The sequence below is a fragment of the Gambusia affinis genome, linkage group LG21, assembly GCF_019740435.1.
Source record: "Gambusia affinis linkage group LG21, SWU_Gaff_1.0, whole genome shotgun sequence".
In the NCBI taxonomy this organism is placed as follows: Eukaryota; Metazoa; Chordata; class Actinopteri; order Cyprinodontiformes; family Poeciliidae; genus Gambusia; species Gambusia affinis.
The window spans coordinates 4259777-4282633 of NC_057888.1; the positions used below are offsets into that span (position 1 = coordinate 4259777).

The 22857-nt window shown below is 38.3% G+C and overlaps 1 protein-coding gene across 7 annotated transcripts in view; it reads right to left on the bottom strand.

Annotated features, from left to right (window-relative positions):
• The window catches only part of dpp6a (dipeptidyl-peptidase 6a), a 289142-nt gene that overhangs the window by 51612 nt on the left and 214673 nt on the right, over positions 1–22857 (bottom strand). For all 7 annotated transcript variants that reach the window (XM_044103997.1, XM_044103992.1, XM_044103999.1 and 4 more), the window contains 2 exons: positions 20161–20275; positions 10666–10764 (listed from right to left, as the gene is read on the bottom strand). In XM_044103997.1, coding sequence (XP_043959932.1) covers positions 10666–10764; positions 20161–20275 — 214 coding nt within the window. The remainder of the gene's footprint in view (positions 1–10665; positions 10765–20160; positions 20276–22857) is intronic.

Here is a 22857-nt window from a genome sequence, read left to right on the forward strand (position 1 = left end):
TGATTGTGAAGTTCATGGATTCTTAGATGGAGTTTAAACATTTTTTTCCAAAAATATCTGAAAAGTGTGGCGTTCATTTGTACTCTGCTGCCATGAGTCCTTGGAGAAACGTCTGCTGTGATTTAAAGCGTAAGAAGTTGAGAAGGAAAGACGATATGAAAAGAGGAAGGAAGAAGGAATGAAGGGATGAACATAGGACATATGGAAGGAGAGGAAATAACAGAAAGGGTAAAAGAAAGGATGACAGGACGAAAGGAAGGTTGAAAGAAACGTTAAGTGATGAAAGAACAGGAACGACAAAAGGACAAAAGACAAGATGAAATGGATGAACAGATGAAAGGATGGTTGAAAGAACAGAAGACAAAAGACAGGATGAAATGGATGACAGAAAAGACAAAAGAAAGGGCAAAAAGATGAAAGGAAGTTTCAAACAAAAGACAGGATGAGAGGGACGAAAGATAGGACTAAAGGAGGGATCAAAGGTCAAAGAAAGGTTGAAACAAAGGACGAAAGAAAGGAACAAATGAAGGATGAAAGAAAGAATGAAAATGGACAGAAGACAGAAAAAATAGAAATAACAGTAGGAAACAAATGGGATAAATAAATAAAACATAAGAAAGAAAGAATAGGACACAGTGAACAAATAAAGGAGGGACACAGTGAAGCGAAGAAGGGAGGGAAGAAAGACGGACAGAAATCCAGACGTTCCCAGGAAGCTTACGAAACAAAACACTGGTAAGAAACACGGAGCTAAAGGTTCATGAGGTTCTACATCCTCAGGTTAGTTTCTGCCCTGTTTCGCCGACGAGGGTGGAAGACATCTTTTGTCGTACAAACACTCAAATAACGAACCATTACTTGCTGAAAAAGAAGTCCAACACATCCATCAAGCCGGTACAATATTCAGAAAAACCTTTGTATAACATCTGTGTCAGCAGGAGAAAGTTGACTATTTTTAGCAACGTCCTTGCAGCTCAAACTTTGATCAAAGATAACAACCAAATCTTCAGATGTTGTGCCTTGACGTCTGCAGCTTTGGAGCAAAGAAGCTGATAAATTTACCATGAGATACACACACACACAACTCCTGAGATCACATTTGTCTTTCTCCTCTCAGAGTTCTTATGACTGAACAACAAGGAACTTCACAGCTGTCTTCCTCGCTTCCTTGAAAGACAAAAGAAATTTCCCTTTGTGCCAGAAAGTCATTTTAGATTGAGGTGTCACAAAACCAAACTATAATATTTCTCTCCCTGTGACACTCACTAAATAATTAAAAAAGACGTTGCACGATGTAATAATGTACTAAAAATGAGCTTTAAATGTAATTAAACATTAAAGCCGCATTATGTAATAACTTTCTGTCAAATAAGTGGCAACATTATTACATTTTGCGCCAATTATTACAACTATGAGCATGTTTGTGTTCATGCTAATCATTATACTTCTAATAATAATCATTGTAGATCGTAAACACATTCAAAATGAAAATTTTAATAAATAAATTTCCTTTCCAGACTTATAGCAGAAGCCTAGAGGTTAACTAAGGTTGTTCAAATCAAAACCATTAATTCATGGTCAGTTATTACATAATAGGATTTAAATTTTAATTTATGATTTTATTGAATTAATACATAATGAGTTGATGAAGACAATGTTGGCTAGGAAAACGATAAGGCACAACTGGATAGAAACGGACAATAAATCAGTTACAACAATATTTATCGTGACAAACACATGATCAATATCAATCAGTAATATGCCTGATAGAATATTCAACAATTAAAATAAAACCGCACAGTATTCTGGGGGATGGAGGCTTTAGCCGCTCAACTTTCCAGAGCGAGCTAAGCAAGGTTGGTGGCATCAACTAACTTGATCACAAGCGGCGTTTCGCTTCAAGTTCCACATTTTGACGTCAGACGTTTGACATTTTGCTCAACGGCGTTCAGAAGAGTCGTTTCCCGTCGTCGGTTTGTTTGTACTATGAAATACGATGAAATAGAGAAAGTGGCACCACAATATAATGTAGTGAAAACTTCTGCAGTCTCAACGGAGGTTCAGACGTCTTTGCTGAACTTTTTGTGTTCGGCTTCAATTGAACAAACAACGATGACAGCTGATAACGGCACAACGCGCTTTGGAGCCTTGTGATGGACCCGACTCAAACGAGGACAAAAAAAAAAAAAAAAAAAAGAGTTCAAATTAGAAAAAATTCTATTTAATTCTTCCAAAATAGCAAACAAAACAAAGATTCAATGCAAAAATAAGTCAAAGAATAAATAACAACTTTGGGCCCAATTTAACTGAGGTCAACTGAACACAAACAAAACTGACCTTCCTAACAAAGAACAAAAGGCTGCTGAAATAGGAGTGGAGTAACCTAAATCTACCACTTGAGGGAGCCACAACATAGCAAAAGAATAAATAAATACAAAATTAACTAAAGCATTCTATGAAACAAATAAAGCAAAACTAACTTTTACTTAACAGAAACAATAATAAGTGAATATTTAAGTGACAAAATTAACTAATTATAAACAACTTGAAGCAAGAAGAGTCTTCCAAAACAAATGGTACGCTCCAGGTTTCCTCCTCCAGCTGGTTTGAATCAGCAGCACCTCAAACAAAAAACAAGTGTAAATAAACCATTCAGACAGACATTAACCAAAGTGTGCACCCATTAGAAAACACATGTCTAAATGAAATAACTAACTTAAACATATAAACTGGAATATAATATAAAGAAAATACTAACACGATGTGGTGGTGGGAGGAGCATCCTATTTTCTGCTCCAGGTTACTTTGAACAGTGGCGGACTAAATATTGGGAGTATCCAGGTTTAATTTGGTGAAATAAACAGAATGTCGCCATCATGCGCATGTTGTTAGTTTCACAAGCTGGCGCCGATGAGGGTCGCTCCATCAGCGCTGTTTTCATTTCAACCGAACCCAGTTTGACGACATGCTGCCCATCAATGCCTGCATCTCCTGGCAGGACGCCACCTACAGGCCATTACGTCACACAGCGGAGTCTTTCTTACTGATTGATGCGCCGGATCCAGCGGCAGAAGTTTAATTTTTTTCAAGTCCAGACGCTCAAAAACGCTTCAATTTGCGCAGCGTTTGACATGGAAAACGCGACGCGACACGCTTCCACGTAGACTGTGAATGCAGACCAGATGCGCCACGCGTGGCGTGAACACACCATAACTCTTTGGTTACCTAGCAACAACCTGTTGAGTAACTGCCGCAGCAGCAGTTTCAGGTTCCACCACTGTGTCTCAAAGCTGCTTAAAACAATGGAGTGGAATAAAAACTGGATAAAACAAAACAAAAAAAAAAGCTAATCAATAATTATTGATACTGAAATAAAATGCTTATATCGTGATAAGTTTTTCAGCCGTATTGTCCAGCCCTACAACTTGGCAACTGCCTCCAAACTGAATCCATTTTAATAAACCGAAACAAGAGGCTCTGTGTCAGCTGTAAATCTCTTATACATAACGACAAAGCAAACACGCTTCGCCCTTTTTAATCACAGCCATAATTCCTGCCTGAAGTCACAATAATAGCCCTTTTCATTGTCCCGACCGGTCCATTTCTTCTCAAAAGGTTCCCCCCTTTATCATATTTAACAAACATTAAGGAGGGGAAAAAAGGGACTCCTGCAGTGGCAAACAAGAGGAGCGTGACCATTAAAATGGCAAACAGCTGCCTGCAGAGCTGGCATCACATCCCTGAGGACAGCTTTCACCTTGGTGGGATGAAAAGGATGGGGACGCTGTCGGATTCAGATGGAGCGCTACAAAAACAGGCATCTGGGCGATATCAGTGGTGTCTGCTAAATGTGCAATTACCAAACCAAGGAGGGCAGACTTGGTGAAGGTTTCCAAACGTGATTAGAATATCGATCCAGTAAAAAGCACTTCATGGAGTTATAGACTGTTCTTCAAAAAGGTATTTGCTGCCTTGAAGATTCAAATTTTTTTACATATTTCAGATTATCGAGCACATTTAAATGCTGAGGACGTTTTGAAAAAAAATCAGTTATGAAGGCCAGAAATCGGTCTACGTGACCCAGGATCTCTGTGAAAAACCATCATGCAGGCTTGATGAAAAAATAAAATGAAAAAAGAAAATTAAGAAATCACTTGAGTAGAAACTCAGAAAGCTAAACTAAAGCTGCATTCACACCAGCCTGTTTGTTTTCTAAGACAGTTCTGTTCTTATGGGTTCGGTATGAATGCACTATCGACCTCTAATGAGAACCACAGAGGTGAACTCTGGTCCAGTTCGAATGCATATATGAATGCCAATCAGACCGGAGAATGCCCCAAAAGCAGGAACGGAAATATAGTGCAGAGCATTCTGGGTAAATACAACCAAAAATATATGGGAGGCTAACGCTAGCGGGAGAAATGGCTCATGGCGTTTTATCAAAGGCTAAAGAGAAATCCTACAACTGCTAAAATACGATATGTTTACATTTTGTGAAGAAGGAAGGTGCGCTCAGTCTTCTTCAGATGTTTTGATGTCATTTCCTTCAGTGGTTTTTCATACAGCGCCCCCACAGGCGAGGAGGGGAACAGATATTTTCAAGGGTTTGATTAGTTTGACACAGTGCAAACTAACTGAGTAGCACAAAAACAGAGAACGGTTTAGACGGCCAAACATAAAACCAGCTTGGTTTTGGTAGCTTACTTGTTTTAATAAGTGACTCTGTCATTTGAAAACTGCAGCCTACATCGACTTGAGTCACCACCGGTAATTTATTTGCAATTTGTTCTGATTTGAAACATTTAGGTTTGACGATGAAGCAAAAACCAAAGAAATCAGAGCACTGTACCACAGAAGTAAATAATTGATGCTGTTCAGGTCTGATTCAATAACTCTGATGCAACATTTAAAGCTTCATCATCTTGTTGCAACAGGTTATACGGGGTCCATGCAATAGGAGTGTAACAGTACATTGTACATGGTTTGATATGAGTCAGTACAACGCGCAAAAAAAAAAAATAAAGAAGCTGTTTTCTTTTCTTTGGATATCAATAAATAATCCTCTCAAAGAGAAAGAATGAACATGCTTGTTGTGAGCTATGCTCAGAGTTTTCTTTGTGTTTCAGTAAGTTAGATTAAAATACAGTTTGCTTTTTCTGTAACTAAAAAAGGAAAAAAATCAAATGTCAAGCAGACTGTTTTATTAAGCGAAAGGTGTGTTACGCAGCTTTGTAGAATGAAAAGGTTTCACACGTCTGCAAATTCCTCATGTTTAATTTTGAAAACAGGCGGACGGATTCAGTAATAACCAACTTTATACTAATGATAAGAACCAATTAAATAACTGACGCTTTTGCGTCTGTTTGAAGTAACGATAGGAAACGGCTGGATGAAGCGGCTGTGCAGAAAAATGGCCCAATAAGTGGTGATTACGGCCTCTCCAGGTCATATTCGGTCTGTCTCTGGGGAACTGACTGACAAATTGAGAGAGTCTCAGAAGAAATCATGAAACAAACTAAACAAGGTTTAAAAGAAAAAAATTCTTTCAACCTCCAACCAGAAGAGCCTTCATAGCTAAACCAAGACGCAGCCCTGAAAGCACAGATGTTGGTTTATCTCTGGGGGAAAATAAAAGAAAAGCTAACGGAGACAAACTAATCAGCTTACGGCTCTGTAAATCCCCCTCTCCCATTTCTCTCCTTTTTGTGAGCCACACTTAATCATTCAGCAGAAAAACACCGATATCATGGAGGAAGAGAAAAGATGAAGCGCTGAAGAGCTTTCAACAGGGAGTCTAGTGTTTTTCAGAGATGGCTCCTGTGTGACGAATGCTACAAAACCTCCATGTCTTTTATCAGCTCAGGTCAATTTTTGGTTCAAGAGAAAATTTAAGTGCAAAGCAGAATTTATTCTCACTAATGATGATCTTAGATAACTCCAATTTTTGTTACAGCTGAAGCCAGAAGTTTGCATACGTCAAATAAAAAGACACATTCACATTTTGTTCTCACTGTGACGTTTAACTTCTCTTGTTTTAACTGTCAAAGTAATTTCTATTTGCTAAATGCCACAGTAATGAGATTTACTTATTAATATATTTAAATCCAAAAGTTTACATGCAGAATGATTATTATGTTTCTCATATATTCTGTCATTATTGTGGAATTTAGCAAATAGAAATAATTTAGCTTATCCTATTTGATCTAAAACAAGAAAAGTTTGATTTGACTTCAGAAAGTAAGAAAAGATGTTCATCTGTCTTAATATTTGGTGCATAAAAACTTATATGCACAAATATCAGCATGTCTGGTAACAGAGAGAAGTCAGAGAAAATGCTTTCTTATTTTTATTTAACCATTACTTTACCAGGAAGTTCTTTCAGAGACCTTGTCAAAAGGTGTGTAGTAATTTAAAATTGAAGACAATTAAAACATTATACAAAATCTTAAGTAAAAGCCAAGAACCAATTATTTCAGACTGATCAACTTAAAGTAAATAACAAGTCCAGAAATGCTTTCACAACATTTATATGTAGGAAATTGCTGGAAATGAAGCAGTAATTATGCAGTTTCATTTTTATTAAATAAATGTATTTTTTGTCCCATACTGAGATTTTTCTGATACAAATATTTTTTTTCTTTTCCATTGGTGTAACTGGTATTTCTGAGGAACAGATGTTGTCTTCCAGATGTGTACAGTAGAACAGCAGCTTTCTGCGCTTATCCAGGCATGATCGATTTGTTTACACCCTTTGGGTCGCAGCCTGTAACAACGACAAATCAGCTACATGAGGGGAATCTCTTCACCCAGCACATATGGGGGTCTGCAGATAAAAATGTATTTTCCTCGAGTGGTGTTGTTTTACTGTCACTAATATAATTAACGCAACAGTTTCAGCTTTATGGCTACATGCTAACATGCTCTGCTCCTGGCATCTCACATGGGCTGGAAGGGGAAATGTTTGATCACTTTCTTTAAGGTCGAACTGCAGCATGGACAGCCGAACCGAGCCAAGATCACGAGAAACAAACTGGGTTCCTGTAACACAGAGAACAGGTGTGTTTCTCTCGTTACCGTCTCAGCATTAATAAAAGACAAAGCGTCTGACGGATCGGAACAGCATCGACATTAGGCAAAGCAAAATCAGTGTTATAGTTCCAGGTTATGAAGCAGCTACTGAAGCATGTGGGGAAAATGTGGTTTGGAATAACAGAGAGAAATCAGACGGTGAACAGTGAACGACGCGGCAAATGTAATCATGATTTAGACGTTTTAAGACTATGAAAAAAAAAAGAAAACAACACATCTTAATGGTGTAGCGGATGCAACGGTAGAGCGCTGTTGCTAATTGCTATGAATAGAAAAGAGATTGTTTCATTGTCTAAAATTAGTTTTCTAACAAGGCAAATGGATGTGTGGTGAAAAAGAAAACATAAACATAAAAAACCCCATATAGATTCACAAAGATCAACTATGCAGAAATCATTTAGGAGCTTTATGAAAGTAGAAAGGTGATCTCTTCCTTTCCCCTAGACAGTTTCTCTATTGGAAATAAATTCTGAAGCAAACAGTTTGAACAGAAAGTCAACAGCCAGACAGTAGACTGTAGGTGTTGTTTGTGAGCACAAAGTTTCTCATATTAAGTTGATATACTATTCTAGAAAAAATTAAGAGCCCAGAGAACTGAACCCCATTGAAAGCCTCATTGTTATTCCACCAAACATTGACTCCTGAACACTTCCTGAGCTAAAACATTCGTATTGTTGTTTCTAAATGAACATGAACTTAGATTTTTATTTTTTGCATCTTTTTTGTTATTCTAATCATTTCTCATTTCCTGCAAAGAAATACAAAATACCTGCGACAGACTGGCGACCTGTCCAGGGTGAACCCGCCTCTCGCCCGGAACGTTAGCTGGGGATTGGCACCAGCAACCCTCCCGACCCCATTAGGGACAAAGGGTGTAAGAAAATGGATGGATGGATGGATGGAAATACAAAATATTTACTTGGGATTTCAGAGACATGTTGTCAGTAGGTCATAGAATAAAGTAACAATGTTCATTTTACTCAAACATACAGCCATAAAAAGTAAAATCTGAGAAACTGTTCACTTTCCCAGAGCTGTATGAAAATGATTCTGGACGAATGACATTGCATCATGCTGATCGCAGATGTGAATAGAATCATAATTGATCATAAGAGACTTTGTGATGTCAAGAAACACTATATTGGCATGAAAATGCATCAATTTAATATTGTATTGTGATAAAAATACTAATAACACAGTTGTTAGAAATGTACCACTCAATAACAGTAATTCAGATAAAGCATTTATCTGAATGCTACCAAATTTTAGCAGTTTTTAAGCTATTTATCTCTGAGGTGACTAACTACAGAGTGCTTCTAAATGCGTAGAAATGATGCCGGTTTGCTAAGTGTCCAAGCTACTGCTGTAAGATATTTCGTCTTCTTCAGTCTAGTAGTTGCATTATGCACATAAATATTGGCTTCAATCTCTAGAAACCTTTGGCAATTTTTTCACCTATATTTTGCTCAGTTTCACTTTAAAAAAATTTTGAACAGTGTATCAACTTTCTCCTGTCTTCAACCCTGAACACAACTTACAAAGAAAAACTTGTAAAATGGATAACACTGCAGTGTTTGCAGCATTTAACTCTGCTGACACCACTCTGACTCTAAAACTGACATTGTTGATTGACATTTTTCCCTTTTTCTAACTTTTTAAGCTCATTTAAACATTTAGCAGCTAACGCTTCTGGATTGTAACTAAATAAAACGACAGTCGTGCTGTGAGTGAGTTTGAGTCGTGCGTGGATGTAAGCAGACTCATCTTGTGTTTATTTCCTTGATGAGGATGCAGCTGTGACTCAAGATGCCACGTTGAGGGGTGAGAGCAGGGCTGCATGCACTCAGACAATGTGCTGTGTGCATTATGGATGAGGAGTGCCATGATTTCTCTGTTTTTAGGGGACGGATTAGGGGATGCACACCAGCTGGAGGTGCAGCGGAGAAGTGGTAATTCGCAAAAAAAAAAAAACACACACACACACAGACGGAAGATTTGTTGATTGTTGTATTAGGATTGTGTTGCAAGACTTAAGGAGCTGGTAAACTTGAACTTTTCCAGTGATGCATCAAACTTTGTGTGCCGTTTTTCTTGTATCCACATAATGTCTACACCCACTTGTTTCCTTAGGGTAGCTGTGCTGAAAATCAAATGCTATGCTGCAAGTTTTAGTTGCAGTGGTTCATTAGAAGACCTGTGCAGAACGTTATTACATGCAGACGAGGTAGTTGAACCAGCTGAATGAGCTTTGTAGGACCAGAAACATCTAAAACTGGCAGAAAACTGCAACACTCCATGGGCGAGAGTTTGGGTCGATGCCGGTCCACCATACTCTCATTATGTGTGATATGAGCCAAAAGAAACATCCAGACGCATAGTATCATTTACTTATCCAACTTTTAGAGCCTCTTGTCACTTTAAATACAAATAAGCCACTGCTGGCCACGCCTCTAACTCAACGTTTACACTCACACATGAAAATGGCTGCAAACAGATGCGCAATTATACAATCGTACATCATTGAAAAGCAGAAGAGGAGCCTCCTGCACAACCAGTAAGGATGCAGCAAGTGGTTTCTAGACGGTAAGTCAACAACAAAACATTTGTCTTTTCCAGCAGCCACTGTAAAGCGGTAAAACCAGCTGATCAAACATGCTGGAGTACAGTTTGGGTTGCTAAGTAACGTGCTGGAACTCAGCTGGGGTTGCTAGGTAACGGGGAGTGCCTCCTGATTTGTGGCGTTATGTTCCCAAGGTTTTCAAAACGCCTCATTTTCCAGACACCAAAAAACATTAACTTAATTCCAAAAAGATGGCTGGGAGGTTTTTCTTTCTTTAAGTGTTTGAGCTGTTTTTAGACGGAGTAGGAACCCAAATATAAGAATAAATACCCACAAAATGTGAATTTTACACAATTCGTCCCCCTTTAAACAAGATAAAAAGCACAGTAGCGCCTCCACTTGGTGAAAAAACTCCAAACCTTTTAAATTGCTGAGGACATTTAAACTCTGGCCTACAAATCACTTACTGAATCAATCCACCTTCAACATTTCCTCATGGCTCAACCAGTTTACTACCAAACATAAAACAAAAGTCATTACATGATTAATGAGGCCATTAAAACAACCCAACTCTTGGCTGCTCAACTGAAGAACCCCTCCCACCTCGTTTGCTATTTCTGTTGACCTTTTTTTATGTCTTTAATGGTTTGAAATGTGAAATCCTCCACAAAGTTCTCTCTATCCAACAGAGGGGTCAGCAACCTGTTTCCATTCAAAGAGCTGCATTGAGCCACAGAAAACATACATTTTTAAATACGAATTACCATAAAATGCTAACAAATTAAGCTAAAATAACACAACAAAATCCTCCAATACAAAAGAAAAAGAAATTATCTATAAGTATTGAAAATAAAAGAGAGAAATCATAGTTTAAAACACTTGATGTAGATATTACATCCAGTTTTTGCAAAAGAACTCACAAAAAAATCTAAAAAACTAATTTTTTATTGCATTCATATAATAAAAGCATCCCATTTTTGGCTTTGATTATCTAAAGATTAATAAGAGCAACTCACTGCTGATCCATTTGGCGTTCGGGTCATGAACCTTGAATTCTTTTCGAAAGAGGTCTCCAACCGTAACCTTGCCTTTCAGAGCCAGACGGTCGTCTTCACCTGCAAAGGAAATGACTATTTTAGCACAGGCAGGCGTTAGTATGCAGAACAGTAGCAGAGTGCAATTTAAGAAGGATGGGATGAGGTGCAATTTGGATCAGCTCAGATTTTATCTAAAAAAAAAAAAAAAAAGTCAGATTCCCTGGTAACCAAAGAAATAAAAAATAAACCCCTTTAACCCCAAAACAGCCAGAGATTCTTGATTTTTACTGTGAAGTGATTGTATTTTTTTAGATTAATACTTGCAACAATAAAACATCTTCAGTAAAAAAAACATTTTGAGGAGCTGACTTGACTTCTAATAAAAACATGGATATGTTTTCCTTTTTGATACCACAAGAAATGTTGATTAAAAAAAAATTATTTGTGTTCCCGAGTCTTTAATTATTTCATTCACCTTCCAGATTTAAAACTCATTACTGGCAGAATAAGAAAAACAGATGGACCCCAAAAATAACGTTTTATTGCTTCACACCTAAGAATTTAAAAATACTTTTAGTATAGATAGAATCCACACATAATTATTATAAATCTATTGTTGTTTTTGTGTTTTTGCTCAGTCAGAATCTCAGATTGAATCATATAAAATCGAGTGCAGAGAGCAATAAGTACAAATGACTAAAAGCTACTTTTTTATCTTTTAATGATTCAAATGTAAAGCCAAAGCTAATCTAATGTCCTTTTTCCACTTTTAGCGCTACAATATAATTAAATCCCTTCCACTTGTCACATAAATACAACAAAAAGGGCAAAATAAAGTTGCTGTTCTGATAATTAAACGCTTAAGTTAAATACAAGTGCTGGTTTTGTGGTTTGAAAAGCGGTGAAACAGAAAAAGATCACAGAGATAGAAAAAAATGTCTCTTTTATTCCTGACAACAAAAGGCAGAGAATCTATAACATCAGATTTTTTACCTTAAACTGCATCTTAACAACTTTCTCCTGACAGGCTGTTCACCTTTCAAAGAAGAATACCTTATATGAGAAAAGAAAAGACGCCACACACGACCATAATAACAAAGGATTCATTGAGTAACTCCCTCGGGCTTTTGATAAAACTGGGATGGGTTCTATTTGTCAGCACAGACCCACATATTTACCAAAAGTGCCTCCTGCAATTTATTTCAGCTTAATTTCATCCATCGATGCTCATCATATCATCTTTGGCTCCATAAAATCACTCATTGCAGAGCGCAGGGAGGAAAAAAAGCTGCTGCAGTTGTGTTTTGAGTACGAGTTCAGTCTGTAATATTTTATTAAAAACTTTAAAATCAGATTTTTCATCTTATTTTCTCTGACAGCCACCTCTCAATGACATCAAACTGTCTGTGTCTTTATTACTGACATTTCATTAAAATCTCATCCATTCAAAGCTTCTTGCAATGATATCATTTAAATCAATAACTAATTTGTTGGAAATTAACATAATCTTTTACTATGGGCTCATCTGGTTAAGAACCAATTATTTCAACTTCCTTTGTTTGCTACAAGAAAATAGTTTCTACATGCAAATTTCCCTGATATAAACTGACTGTTAAATGACAAAGCATTTATATTCTTACATTTGCCGAGTCGGTTAATGTAAGCAGTTTTTAGTTACATGTTTGCTGAAAGGTGATTGAAAAGTAATAAATTTCAACACCTGAAAGATGTGGGCTGATGGAAAGGCAACAACATTAAATTCCTTTACATATTGAAACTTACGAGTCTAATGCTGCCTTCGCCAAATGTAATTTGAGCGCCTGGTTTACGTTCAAAGTCTACGTTTCGCGCGTCAAGCACTGTGCGATGCGAAGCGTTTCGAGCGTTTGACGCACGTCCAACGATTGAGTTGAAAAATCCGAACCTTCGCTGCTCAACGCAGAGCATCGACCAGCACGTAGTGGAGGATTTTCTCAGAAAAAAAACTATGGAGGATTATTGCAACAGCGTCTTCACAGGTCTGCCCAACAAATCAATCAAACAGCTGCAGCTGATCCAGAATGCTGCTGCTGGAGTTCTGACTAAAACCAGGAAGATAGAGCACATAACACCAGTTTTAAAGTCCCTCCACTGGCTCCCTGTCGCTCAAAGAATAGACTTTAACATACTGTTGTCATAAATCACTGAATGGTTTAGCACCACAATACATTAAAGATCTGCTGCTGTTGTATTAACCTTCCAGAACTCTCAGGTTCTGGTTCTGGTTCTGCTCTGCATCCCCAGAACCAGAACCAAACGAGGAGAAGCAGCATTTAGCATCTATGCACCAAAAATCTGGAACAAACTTCCAGAAAACTGTAAAACAGCTGAAACACTGACTTCCTTTAAATCTCAACTAAAAACCCACTTATTTAGAGTTGTATTTGAAACGTAATCAATTACAAATTTATTGACGGAATCTGACTTGATGTTCTGTTTTTATTGTTGATTCTGTGTTGCATTGTATTTTTGTGTTTGATTTGATGTAAGCACTTTGAAATGCCTTGCTGCTGAAATGTGCTATACAAATAAAATTTGATTGATTGATTGATTGATTGATTGATTGATTGTGATTGATTGATTGAGGATAAACGAAATGTCGCTGTTTGCTCTCGTCCTAAAATCTACGACCACTCAAGTTATGACTACAGTCAGGAATAGAAAGGACGCTGCATGATCAGCAAGGAAGTTGGAATGTTTTACTATTAGAAAATATTTCCCAGCATTAAGTTATCCAAATCTGTCCAGCAAAAACGTTGACTCACATTAAATGAATGGTGCTTTTACTTAGACAAAATATGCAGGATACGGGGGAAAAGTTAGAAGGACACGTATGCCAAGGAGTTTCCTCTCTACTAGTCATATGCAGATGCTAGCCAACGGTATGTCAAGTAGCTTTGAGGCTACTTACTTTGGCTTCCCAAGATAGATTTTCTTTTTAAAATTTTAGAAATGTTTTCTGAAACAAAAACGCAAATAGACAAACTTTCCATCAATAATTTGGAGTTAGGTTCCACAGAAAATAATAAGCAGGGACTTTACATACTTTCTGGGTTAAAAAACAAGGTTAGAGAAGAGAACGAATATAATTCAGTCTGTCATAAGGTACATAAGAATTGTGTTTAGACAATAATAGGTATTTTTAAAGTTGTTTTATACATTGTATTTTGTAAATTCTGCATTATATGATTACATATTTCAAACTCTAACCTCACTAAAAGGATTTTCTTGGATCCATCAGGTGTTTGCTAATTGCTGCTGGCTAGTCTGAAGGAGCTGAGTGAGGGAGGGCTGCTATGTAAGATGGAAGCTCGGTCACTTGGAAACTTCAGCTGAGGAGGAGCTGCGTCTCAAAGCTCCGTCTCTAGGTCCACCCAGGTGTTTTGTACAGCTGGATGGTTGCCATGGAGATTAAAAGACTTCTCAAACATGCATGAAATAATCAGGGCAACACTCCAGGTGTGTTTATGATGAGGGAATAACATCATAATATGATGTAAAGCTCAAAAAAGTCAATTTAGCATAATATTTCCTAATATTTCCAGCTGTATAAGACTTTCTATACAACTAACCACGCCGCTACTGTTTCCCCTTATTGTAAGTTTATCTAAAAAGGTGTTTTATTTTCACTCTGACTGCATGTCGCTGTTTCACTGAGCCGCACACCGTCAGCCATTAAACCAAAGTGGCAGCAAACGTATGACCTAGATGTGCCGAAAAGAGAGTAACCTCTTAGGTATAGAAGTTGCACATTGTCAGAGAAGGAGGAGGAGGATGAGGAGGTGGCGTTCAAAAGTCAAAATGTGTGTGTGAGTGCGTGCATGCACATGTGTGTGTGTGTGTGTGGAGGAGAACAAAGTGGCTGTCAGGTGCACTTAGAAACCGGTTGCCAACCTGTATGGGGAGCATCCATCAAGCTAACCCCTTAACTGAGTGGAAACAACTCCTCAGACAAAAAGCAACGCCACAATTTGCTGCTCAACGTTTCCTCCCTTTGGTTCGAAAATTGTTCTTCAGGTATAATTGGAGCAAAACAGAATGTACTGAATAACCACTAGTTCAGCATTTTTATAGTAAAATCATCTCCAAAGCATTTTAACTGTGAGGAAATACTTCACTTGTGTCCATTTTCACAACAAATTTCATTTGTTTCCTGCAATTTTAAATCTCTGACGCATGTTTTGTCTTAAAGGGAAAAGAAAATCACCTAATTTAAAAGCCCACTTGCCTTACGTTCACAAAAACAATCTGCTTTTATTGTTTGCAATTGGTTCAAAACAAAATGTCTTCTCTCTTTAAATAATCTGTGTTTTAGTTTTAAATAGCCCAATCAACACCAGAGAAATCCAACAAAATTTCCAACAAAAATGAGAAAAATTCACATTTTAGGAAACCGCCTTCATTTTTGGGGGTCACACTTGAATAAAAACCTCCATGCAGAAAAATGGATTCTTCATATTTCAACAGGTGGGCCTCTCATTTTTTAGCGGTATTCTCCAAATAAACGTTAATTTTGACTGAAACCACTTTTTTTCTTTCTGCTTGTGGTGAATAAGCAAAGATGAGAATAAGCACTTCAATTACCACCACACAGGGAGACACTCGTTTTAAGTGGCGGAGATAATTTCCTCGCAGAGAGGAGCCAGAAAATATTCCTTTGTCACACTGAAAGGAATATTTCTGCCACTGCATGTTTGGAGATCAGCATTAGCTCTGGAAAGAAGCATCCTTTCAAAAGTAATTTGAATACTTGAGAACAAAACAACTGCATTTTGTTTTTCCTTATCCTAAAAGTTAGGCTTGACAAAAAATAAACTATCTTTAAAAGAAAAGGAGAAACTGATGAAGCAGAGCGAACAGCCGACATCCACTGAACCAGTTCACCCAGTTCATCCAGCAGCGTGTCGTTAGCAGCAATAACTCTCAGTAGTTGCTTCCTGTTTGACTTAATCAGTCTCTCACATCGTAGTGCAGGAGTGTTTCTCCACCGTTTCTTATAAAGTTGCTCCAGTTCATTAACGTTTGCAGTCATTCATCTCCACGTTGCCTTTTTTAAAGCAACATTTCAGCGTTTTAACTGGTTTAAGCCCAGGCTTCAACTGCACCACTGAAATCCAGTCTAAAACGGGTCATTATGTTACAGCACTGCTCCTGTGTTTGGGTCAAATCTGTACAAAAAACATATACATTTTGCATTTAAGATAAAAAAAAAAACAGCTTCCCTGTAAATATATTTTACAAAGAACTCCTCAAGTAATCGAGTTTCAGCTTCATCTGATTGAAAGTCTTTAGAAAAATTCTCCTACATGCAACTTTTGCTGTCCAATTATTAATTGTTTAACTGAAAAACGGTCAACAGGTCAGGTAAGTCGAGACAAAATGGCTGAGGTTTTCACATGTTGATGTTAGAAACATCTTTACTGTAGATCGATTTCTACAAATTATACATTTTTTACAAAATAGACTTCAATGATTAAATGAGAAATCTGCAGAATGTGCCAATATTTTTTATCTGATTGCTCGATTAGTTGTCAGAATAATTGATTAAATACCAAATTATTACTAAAATATTGCAGCTCTACTGGACAGCAATAGTTGGATAATATTTTTTTTATATTTTTCATCTTTATCCAGAAAAATATTAAAGCAAATTTTACACTTTTCCAGACCACACACATGGAAACCTTTAAAAATCTGAATTTTAAAGTTGACATCCTCGCCAACTTGAGTTTGGTCCACTTTTGATTTAAAGTCTGGCTTGATGAAAACACCTAGTAGAAGCAAGAAACATATTTTTATCTCCAATAAAGTGCTGAGATTGCAACGCAAAGGCGCAAAATTCAAATATGTTCAGGATTTCTCAAATTATTCTGACAAATGAAAACTAGTGGCTAACATTTCAAACCTGGCAACTCAAAAAGTTAGAAAGAATGTGTTGTTAAGTCTGTGAGCACAAAAAAACGACAACACATTCAACTTTGGAGAATTCAGGAATCCAATTAAACAACCACAACAACCTCCTGGAGGAGTAAAATAACCCGTTTTTGCACAAGCCGGCGCCGTCCTTGAGGAAGGATTCGTGGAGCCTGCAGTGTCTATCGGCTCCTCTCCAACGCACCAAAACGCTAATTAAATCACACCAACTTCCACAACCGAATTTGACAAGATCAGCACTAATATTAATATTCAAAAACCCATTAAAAACACCCAATATTATTTCACTTAGCAGGCCTGTCTGCTTTGGGGACAGACGCGGACTGGATGGACGTTTCTGTTTCAGAAGTGAAACGCTGCAAACGGAACGGACAGATTGAGGAACGGGGAAAGACGGAGACACCATCTGCCTGCTATGCAGGTTTTTCTGCTTCACTCCTGCTGTCCTGGTCTGTTTCAGTCCAAAACAAACATTCAATTTTTAACATTAACACTGTGAAAAGCCACTTTAGAGCCAGATTCACATAATTCACTCATTCATAAGCAGACTGGGACGCAGGAGAGGAACTTAGCAGGGGAAGCAAACAAACTTTTAAGTAACTTTTCAAATAAAATAAACATGTTTATTAATACTAAATAAACAATAAGACGGCAAACAGTGACATGAATAAAATGCTGAGTATGCTCATATTAGTATAAACATTAGCTCATATGTTGCAGAAATCTAATGTTTACAATCTCTGAAGTCTTTTTCTTTAAATGCTAAATCAATCTACTCCAGCAAAAGAAAAGTACAGAGCAGTAAAACTAGTCCTATAATTACCTTTTTCCCCAAAGAGTTACTCTAGTAAATGTAACCAGTATTACTCACTGGTTACATTTGCTACTAATAGATAACCTAGCCTACTCTCGCTAACAAGCTTAACGTGATATTGGCATTAGCTAGTTAGCATTTAGCTAACAGGACCTGCATGCAGTCTAAGTCTATTATGCAGTAAACAGAGCAATAAACTGTAATAGAGCAATAATAATAATAGAGTAATAATAATAGTAATAGAGTAATAGAGCAATAAACAGATCATTCTTCGTGAGCAGCGGAGAAAAGTTTGTTGCACAAAGTCTGACTTTTTCCTTCTTTTATTTTTATTTTTTTATTTTTCCCCCCACCAGGGGGTCTTTTGTGGGCTCTAGTGTCCCTTATAGAACAGTAGGCTGACAGAAAAGGGGGAAGTAGAGGGGGGAAGACATGCGGCAAATGTCGTCGGGTCCGGGAATCGAACCCGCGACAGCCGCGTCGAGGACTCAAGGCCTCCAAATCGGGTCGCGCTATCCCCTACGCCACCGCAGCACGCCCTTCTTCTTTTATTTTCAAACACCGGCTGATACCGATGATCTCTGGATCGCTGCGTGTATGGGAGTCAAATTGCTACACTGACCACAATGGTGCTTTTGGAACCTCACAAACCAAACGTACTGTGAACGGATCCCGTTTGGTAACAGTTGAATTCAATGGAGCCACCTGGTGCTCCTCCGCCCGATGCGCAGCAGGAAGCTCCGCTGACTCAGCAGGAAGCTCCGCTGACTCAGCAGGAAGCTCCGCTGACTCAGCAGGAAGCTCCGCTGACTCAGCAGGAAGCTCCGCTGACTCAGCAGGAAGCTCCGCTGACTCAGCAGGAAGCTACGCTGACTCAGCAGGAAGCTACGCTGACTCAGCAGCGGCTCTCTGTGGGATGCGGGCAGAGATCGCCTCTATCAGATCCTCAGGATGAAGCTTGGACTTTGTTTCCAGATGTTGTCAAACAGTATTTTTATAAGAGCCTAAAGCTAACAGGTGAGAAGCTCCAATACGCAGAGGGACATTGATCAGTCGGATAGATAAAAAGCCCGACATCATGCCGGGTTGTCACACATTACTTTGGTAGTCTTTTATTTTTAAGGATTTTTTCAGCACTAGTTTATTTGACAGATATCTGACTGTAAGCGGAGTGGGGGAGAGAGGCCTGGGCCCAGCGAACCGAGGAGGGGAGTCAGATGCTATGCTAACCACTGCGCCACACAACACCCCTTTTGCAGTAGCCTATGCTGAAATTTTCAGCTTCTATTTGGTGAATTATTTACATTTTTATACAATTTAAGCTTCCTGACGAACTCTTTGTGATTGCGACTAGTCGACTGGCCCAGAAAAAAGTCATTGCAGAGAAACGAATGGACTAGTCGACTAATTGGTGCAACGCCTATTGAGAAAAGTAACCTTCATTATGTCATTGTCAATATATTAGTTGAAAATATTATCAAAACAAAAGTATTGTCGTTTAATTATCGCAAAAATTAGCGGGACAATTTATTGCCCAAACAACAAAAAAAAACATCTCTGCTTCAAAATTTCTATATATAAAAACATACATGAGCCTGTTTGTTTATTTGTATCAGAGGGACATTTTGCATTAATGAACATTTTGAACAGCACAAATGTAAATGCATCCAATGCTAATTTACATTGTTTATGGCTCTGCCAGATGTTACAGCCTGAACATCCTGTAATTAAAAAATAAGCAAATAAACAAAAGAACAAGAAAGACGTGGATAGAAAACATCAAGATAGAATACATTATAGTAAAAAATAAAATAAAAAGTGTTAGGTCCCACATAAAAACCATAATTTATGATGATGTGTAATCTGGAGCATTTGGACTCCAGGAACACAAAATTAAAAATCGAGCAAAAACTCACTTTTAATATTCAACTGTTTCACTTAAATACGTTAAACACTCAGTGGGAAAAAAAGGTTTCAGATTCAATTCATCTGTATATAAATGTGTGTGAGTATGTAAGGGTGAAAGGTCGCGACGACTAGAAAAGTTCTGAGTAAGTTCAGTGCATTTCCCATTTAGTTCTCCAGAGTGATTGAACTGCACTGCCGGGAACCCCGCTGTGACCTTGTGGACGAACAAGGTCACTTTTTGCTTATTGTCGTTGTAAATTAATTCTAGTGAGCGCACGATGAAGGCCACATTAACCTGATTTGACTCCTGCAGAGCATAAAACCGTATCCAGGAGCTTTATGGGCCTGAATGCAAACAGATGGTCGTCTGATTAAACTTTTATAAAAAAATTTACTCAAGGTCAGCCACAAATGAAACTCAGAGGGTTTAAAACAACTAAACAAAGACGAATCCGTCCAAATTACGCAACTCAGTCAAAAGAGGCACATGGGCTTGTTGGGAAGGAAGTGATGCTGCACCAGCTGAGCTTAATGAAGTTCCCTGACCTTGACTACATCTGTTAAAGGGAAAACGTTCACGTGGAAACCGGGAGGGAGGACGAGTGTAAACACCTCGGTGGACGGAGTCAGCAAGACGCCGGCACTTTGTTCACTCCATTGTTTGTGAGGAGATTGATTGTGAACTCTAATGGGCATGTCTGTGCATAACAATGGCTGTGTAAACAGAGCGGTGTGGAGCGCATGCTGTGGCGGGGCCCCACCCCCGCCCGTTGCTGTACCTGGTGTCAACAGGATGACGGAGGTGACGATCAGCGAGCAGATGACCAGAATGACAAGGAGGGCGATCGCTATTCCCTTCCAGTTCCTCTGCGGAGGGTTGCTGCCCACCAGCTCCTGCAGAAGACGAAAGAGGAGAAGAAAGCTCATCAGTGAACGATAACATGAAGCTAATTAGGGCAAAAAAAGGAAAACGAACAAGAGAAACTAAAAGAGCAACATCAAAACAGCGGATAATATGTAAACGCTCCTGGGAAGACGGGATCGGGGTGTGAGTCAAGGACGAACATGAGTCAGAGTCACAGCTTCTGAAGGAGACGCGGCGGCAGCAACGGCAGCGGGAGGAGGGGGAGAGAATCCTTAATGAGCCGAGCATCAGCAGCCTTCACACGCAAACGAATGTGACAGATAAAAATGGAGCTCACGACACGTCGGTGAATTGCAACGCTTGGTGACGGTGCAGAGAGGAAGCTTTGGGGGCTCGCAAAACGGCTCTGAGTAATGAGCAACCTTGAGGCATATTTTATCTGCCTGACCTATGAATCCAAAGAGCAACGAGCTGATTGGGGTTTGGTGTTGTTCTCTACGAGGAATGGCTCTTTAAAAGCTAAAACTAAACAGAGCAACTGTCCCAGAACAACAGGGGGCAACTTAAGGAGGTGTATTTATACCCAAAGCAAAACAGAATTAAATGGATTTGACACATGGTGATCTGCAGCAGGTGGTTCTGGGAAATTACTAAGCAAGCAGTAAATTTGCTCAATTTATTACAGAAAATTTTCCAAACAGTGCAGTCAGCAGCTACAGATTATTATCAGTGTACTCCAAGTTTCCACTGGGAGGCTGTTACGGCCTCTGCTTTGTCTTCGTAAGACCAGGTGTCAAAACTCGTCTAAAGTTAAACCCAAGCTATTAGCAGGTACGCCGATGACAAATGAATTAATCTGACCAAGTTTCTGCTACTGATAGCCGTTTGTTCTGTGGAGAAATCAATGAATTAAAAAAAAAAAAAAAAAAAAAGTAGAGTATGGTTGTGAACTAGAAGGAAATGATTCATCCCCCTTTACTATGAAAGCCCTAAATAAAATCCAGTGACCAGGTTAAGGGCCACAGATACCAAGAACACATCAGACATCATGATAACTGCCTACTTTAAGACAATAGACAAAAAATACAATTGAATATGCATTAATGCAAACAGTGTAGATCATCTTAGCACTAGCGCAGAAGCTAACATCTTCAGTTTCTCTTATGTCCACTCTTTGGGGTTCAGCCAATCAAACGCAAGGAAAATAAATAGCTGGTTTGCAAATGGCAGCCATTAGCATGTTAAGAAGCATTTTCTCTCCCCAAAGAAAATCTGCGACTTTGCAAAGTTTACGCTGATAATACAAGTTATGTTCCAAAGAAAAACTGATGTCAAAGATTCCTTAAAGTCGTACAGCAGACACAACAAATATTATTTAACTGTGTGCAAGAAAACTAACACTGTATTTGTGTTTCACAGTCTGAAATGAAAACATCGTGACAATGTCAATATGTGCAGAATCACAACTCAAAAACACTTTTAATATTTGTTCTCTGATTGTGAGAACAAATCCCAACTGAAAAAAACTAACTACTAACCCGATTCCTGGGTATTAGCTTAGATTTTGTGTTTTTGTGCTGCAAAAATAAAATAAAAATTACCAAATATCTAGTTTCTAGAGGAAATATCTTAGTACACTTGAAATAAGACAAAACTAACTCACAAGTAACTTTTCAGCTAAATACATAAGCTTGTTTTAAGTCAATATTTCATTCATATAGAGAACCAGTTCCACTGGCAAATTACTTCACTTATAACTAGGACATTTTCATCTACTTTAAGGAATTATTGACTTAAAACAAGCGCCTACATTTTGCTGAAAAGTCACTTGCATGTTAATTTAGTCTTATTTCAAGATATTTGCACTATAAACTAGACCAAATTAGATTACATACAAGGTCTAAAATAATTTTAGCCGGGGATATCAAAGGAAAGAAAGCTAAAACCTAGACAAACTACAATGACGTGACAAAAGGTAGAAAGATGAAAAATTATGCAAGATGTTCATGAAAAAAGTTGAGCCAACCAAGAAGTCCTGAATCAAAGCACTAAATCATTAATAGCAGGGAATCTGCCAAAAGCCTCATCAAGTATAAACTGTTAGAGCAGGATTAATACGTTTTTTAATCTATTTGTAAAGGAGAAAATGTCGAAGAAGAGCACATACTTCAGGGACCTATGACTGCGGTGTTAATGAATACACACCGAGGCTTTAATGAAGCTGAATGGCTGAGCTGAGAAACAAACCTTTTAGTGACCTCTTTCCCAACATAACTGAAAGGAGCCCAGGAAATCATTAGTCTGCAGATAAGGGCAATCAGGCCCAGACTGTCCATTACCCACATTCATTAAAACCAAGAACCAGTTTGTTAGTGGTACGCTTATTTGATGACCAAGAAGGACACATCAAGCAGACACAAGAAGGAGAAGGTTATTAGGACTTGGATTCTGATGCGATACATCTGTGAGGTCTGCTGGGTTTACAGTGTTGAGTCTGATTTCCTTTCATAGGCTAATAACTAGAGCGGTGTGTTTTGGCTGACCTTTACAAGTTAGATTACAATTTTTATGTGTTGAACTATGAAACAATGAAAAGAAACAATTATTCCTC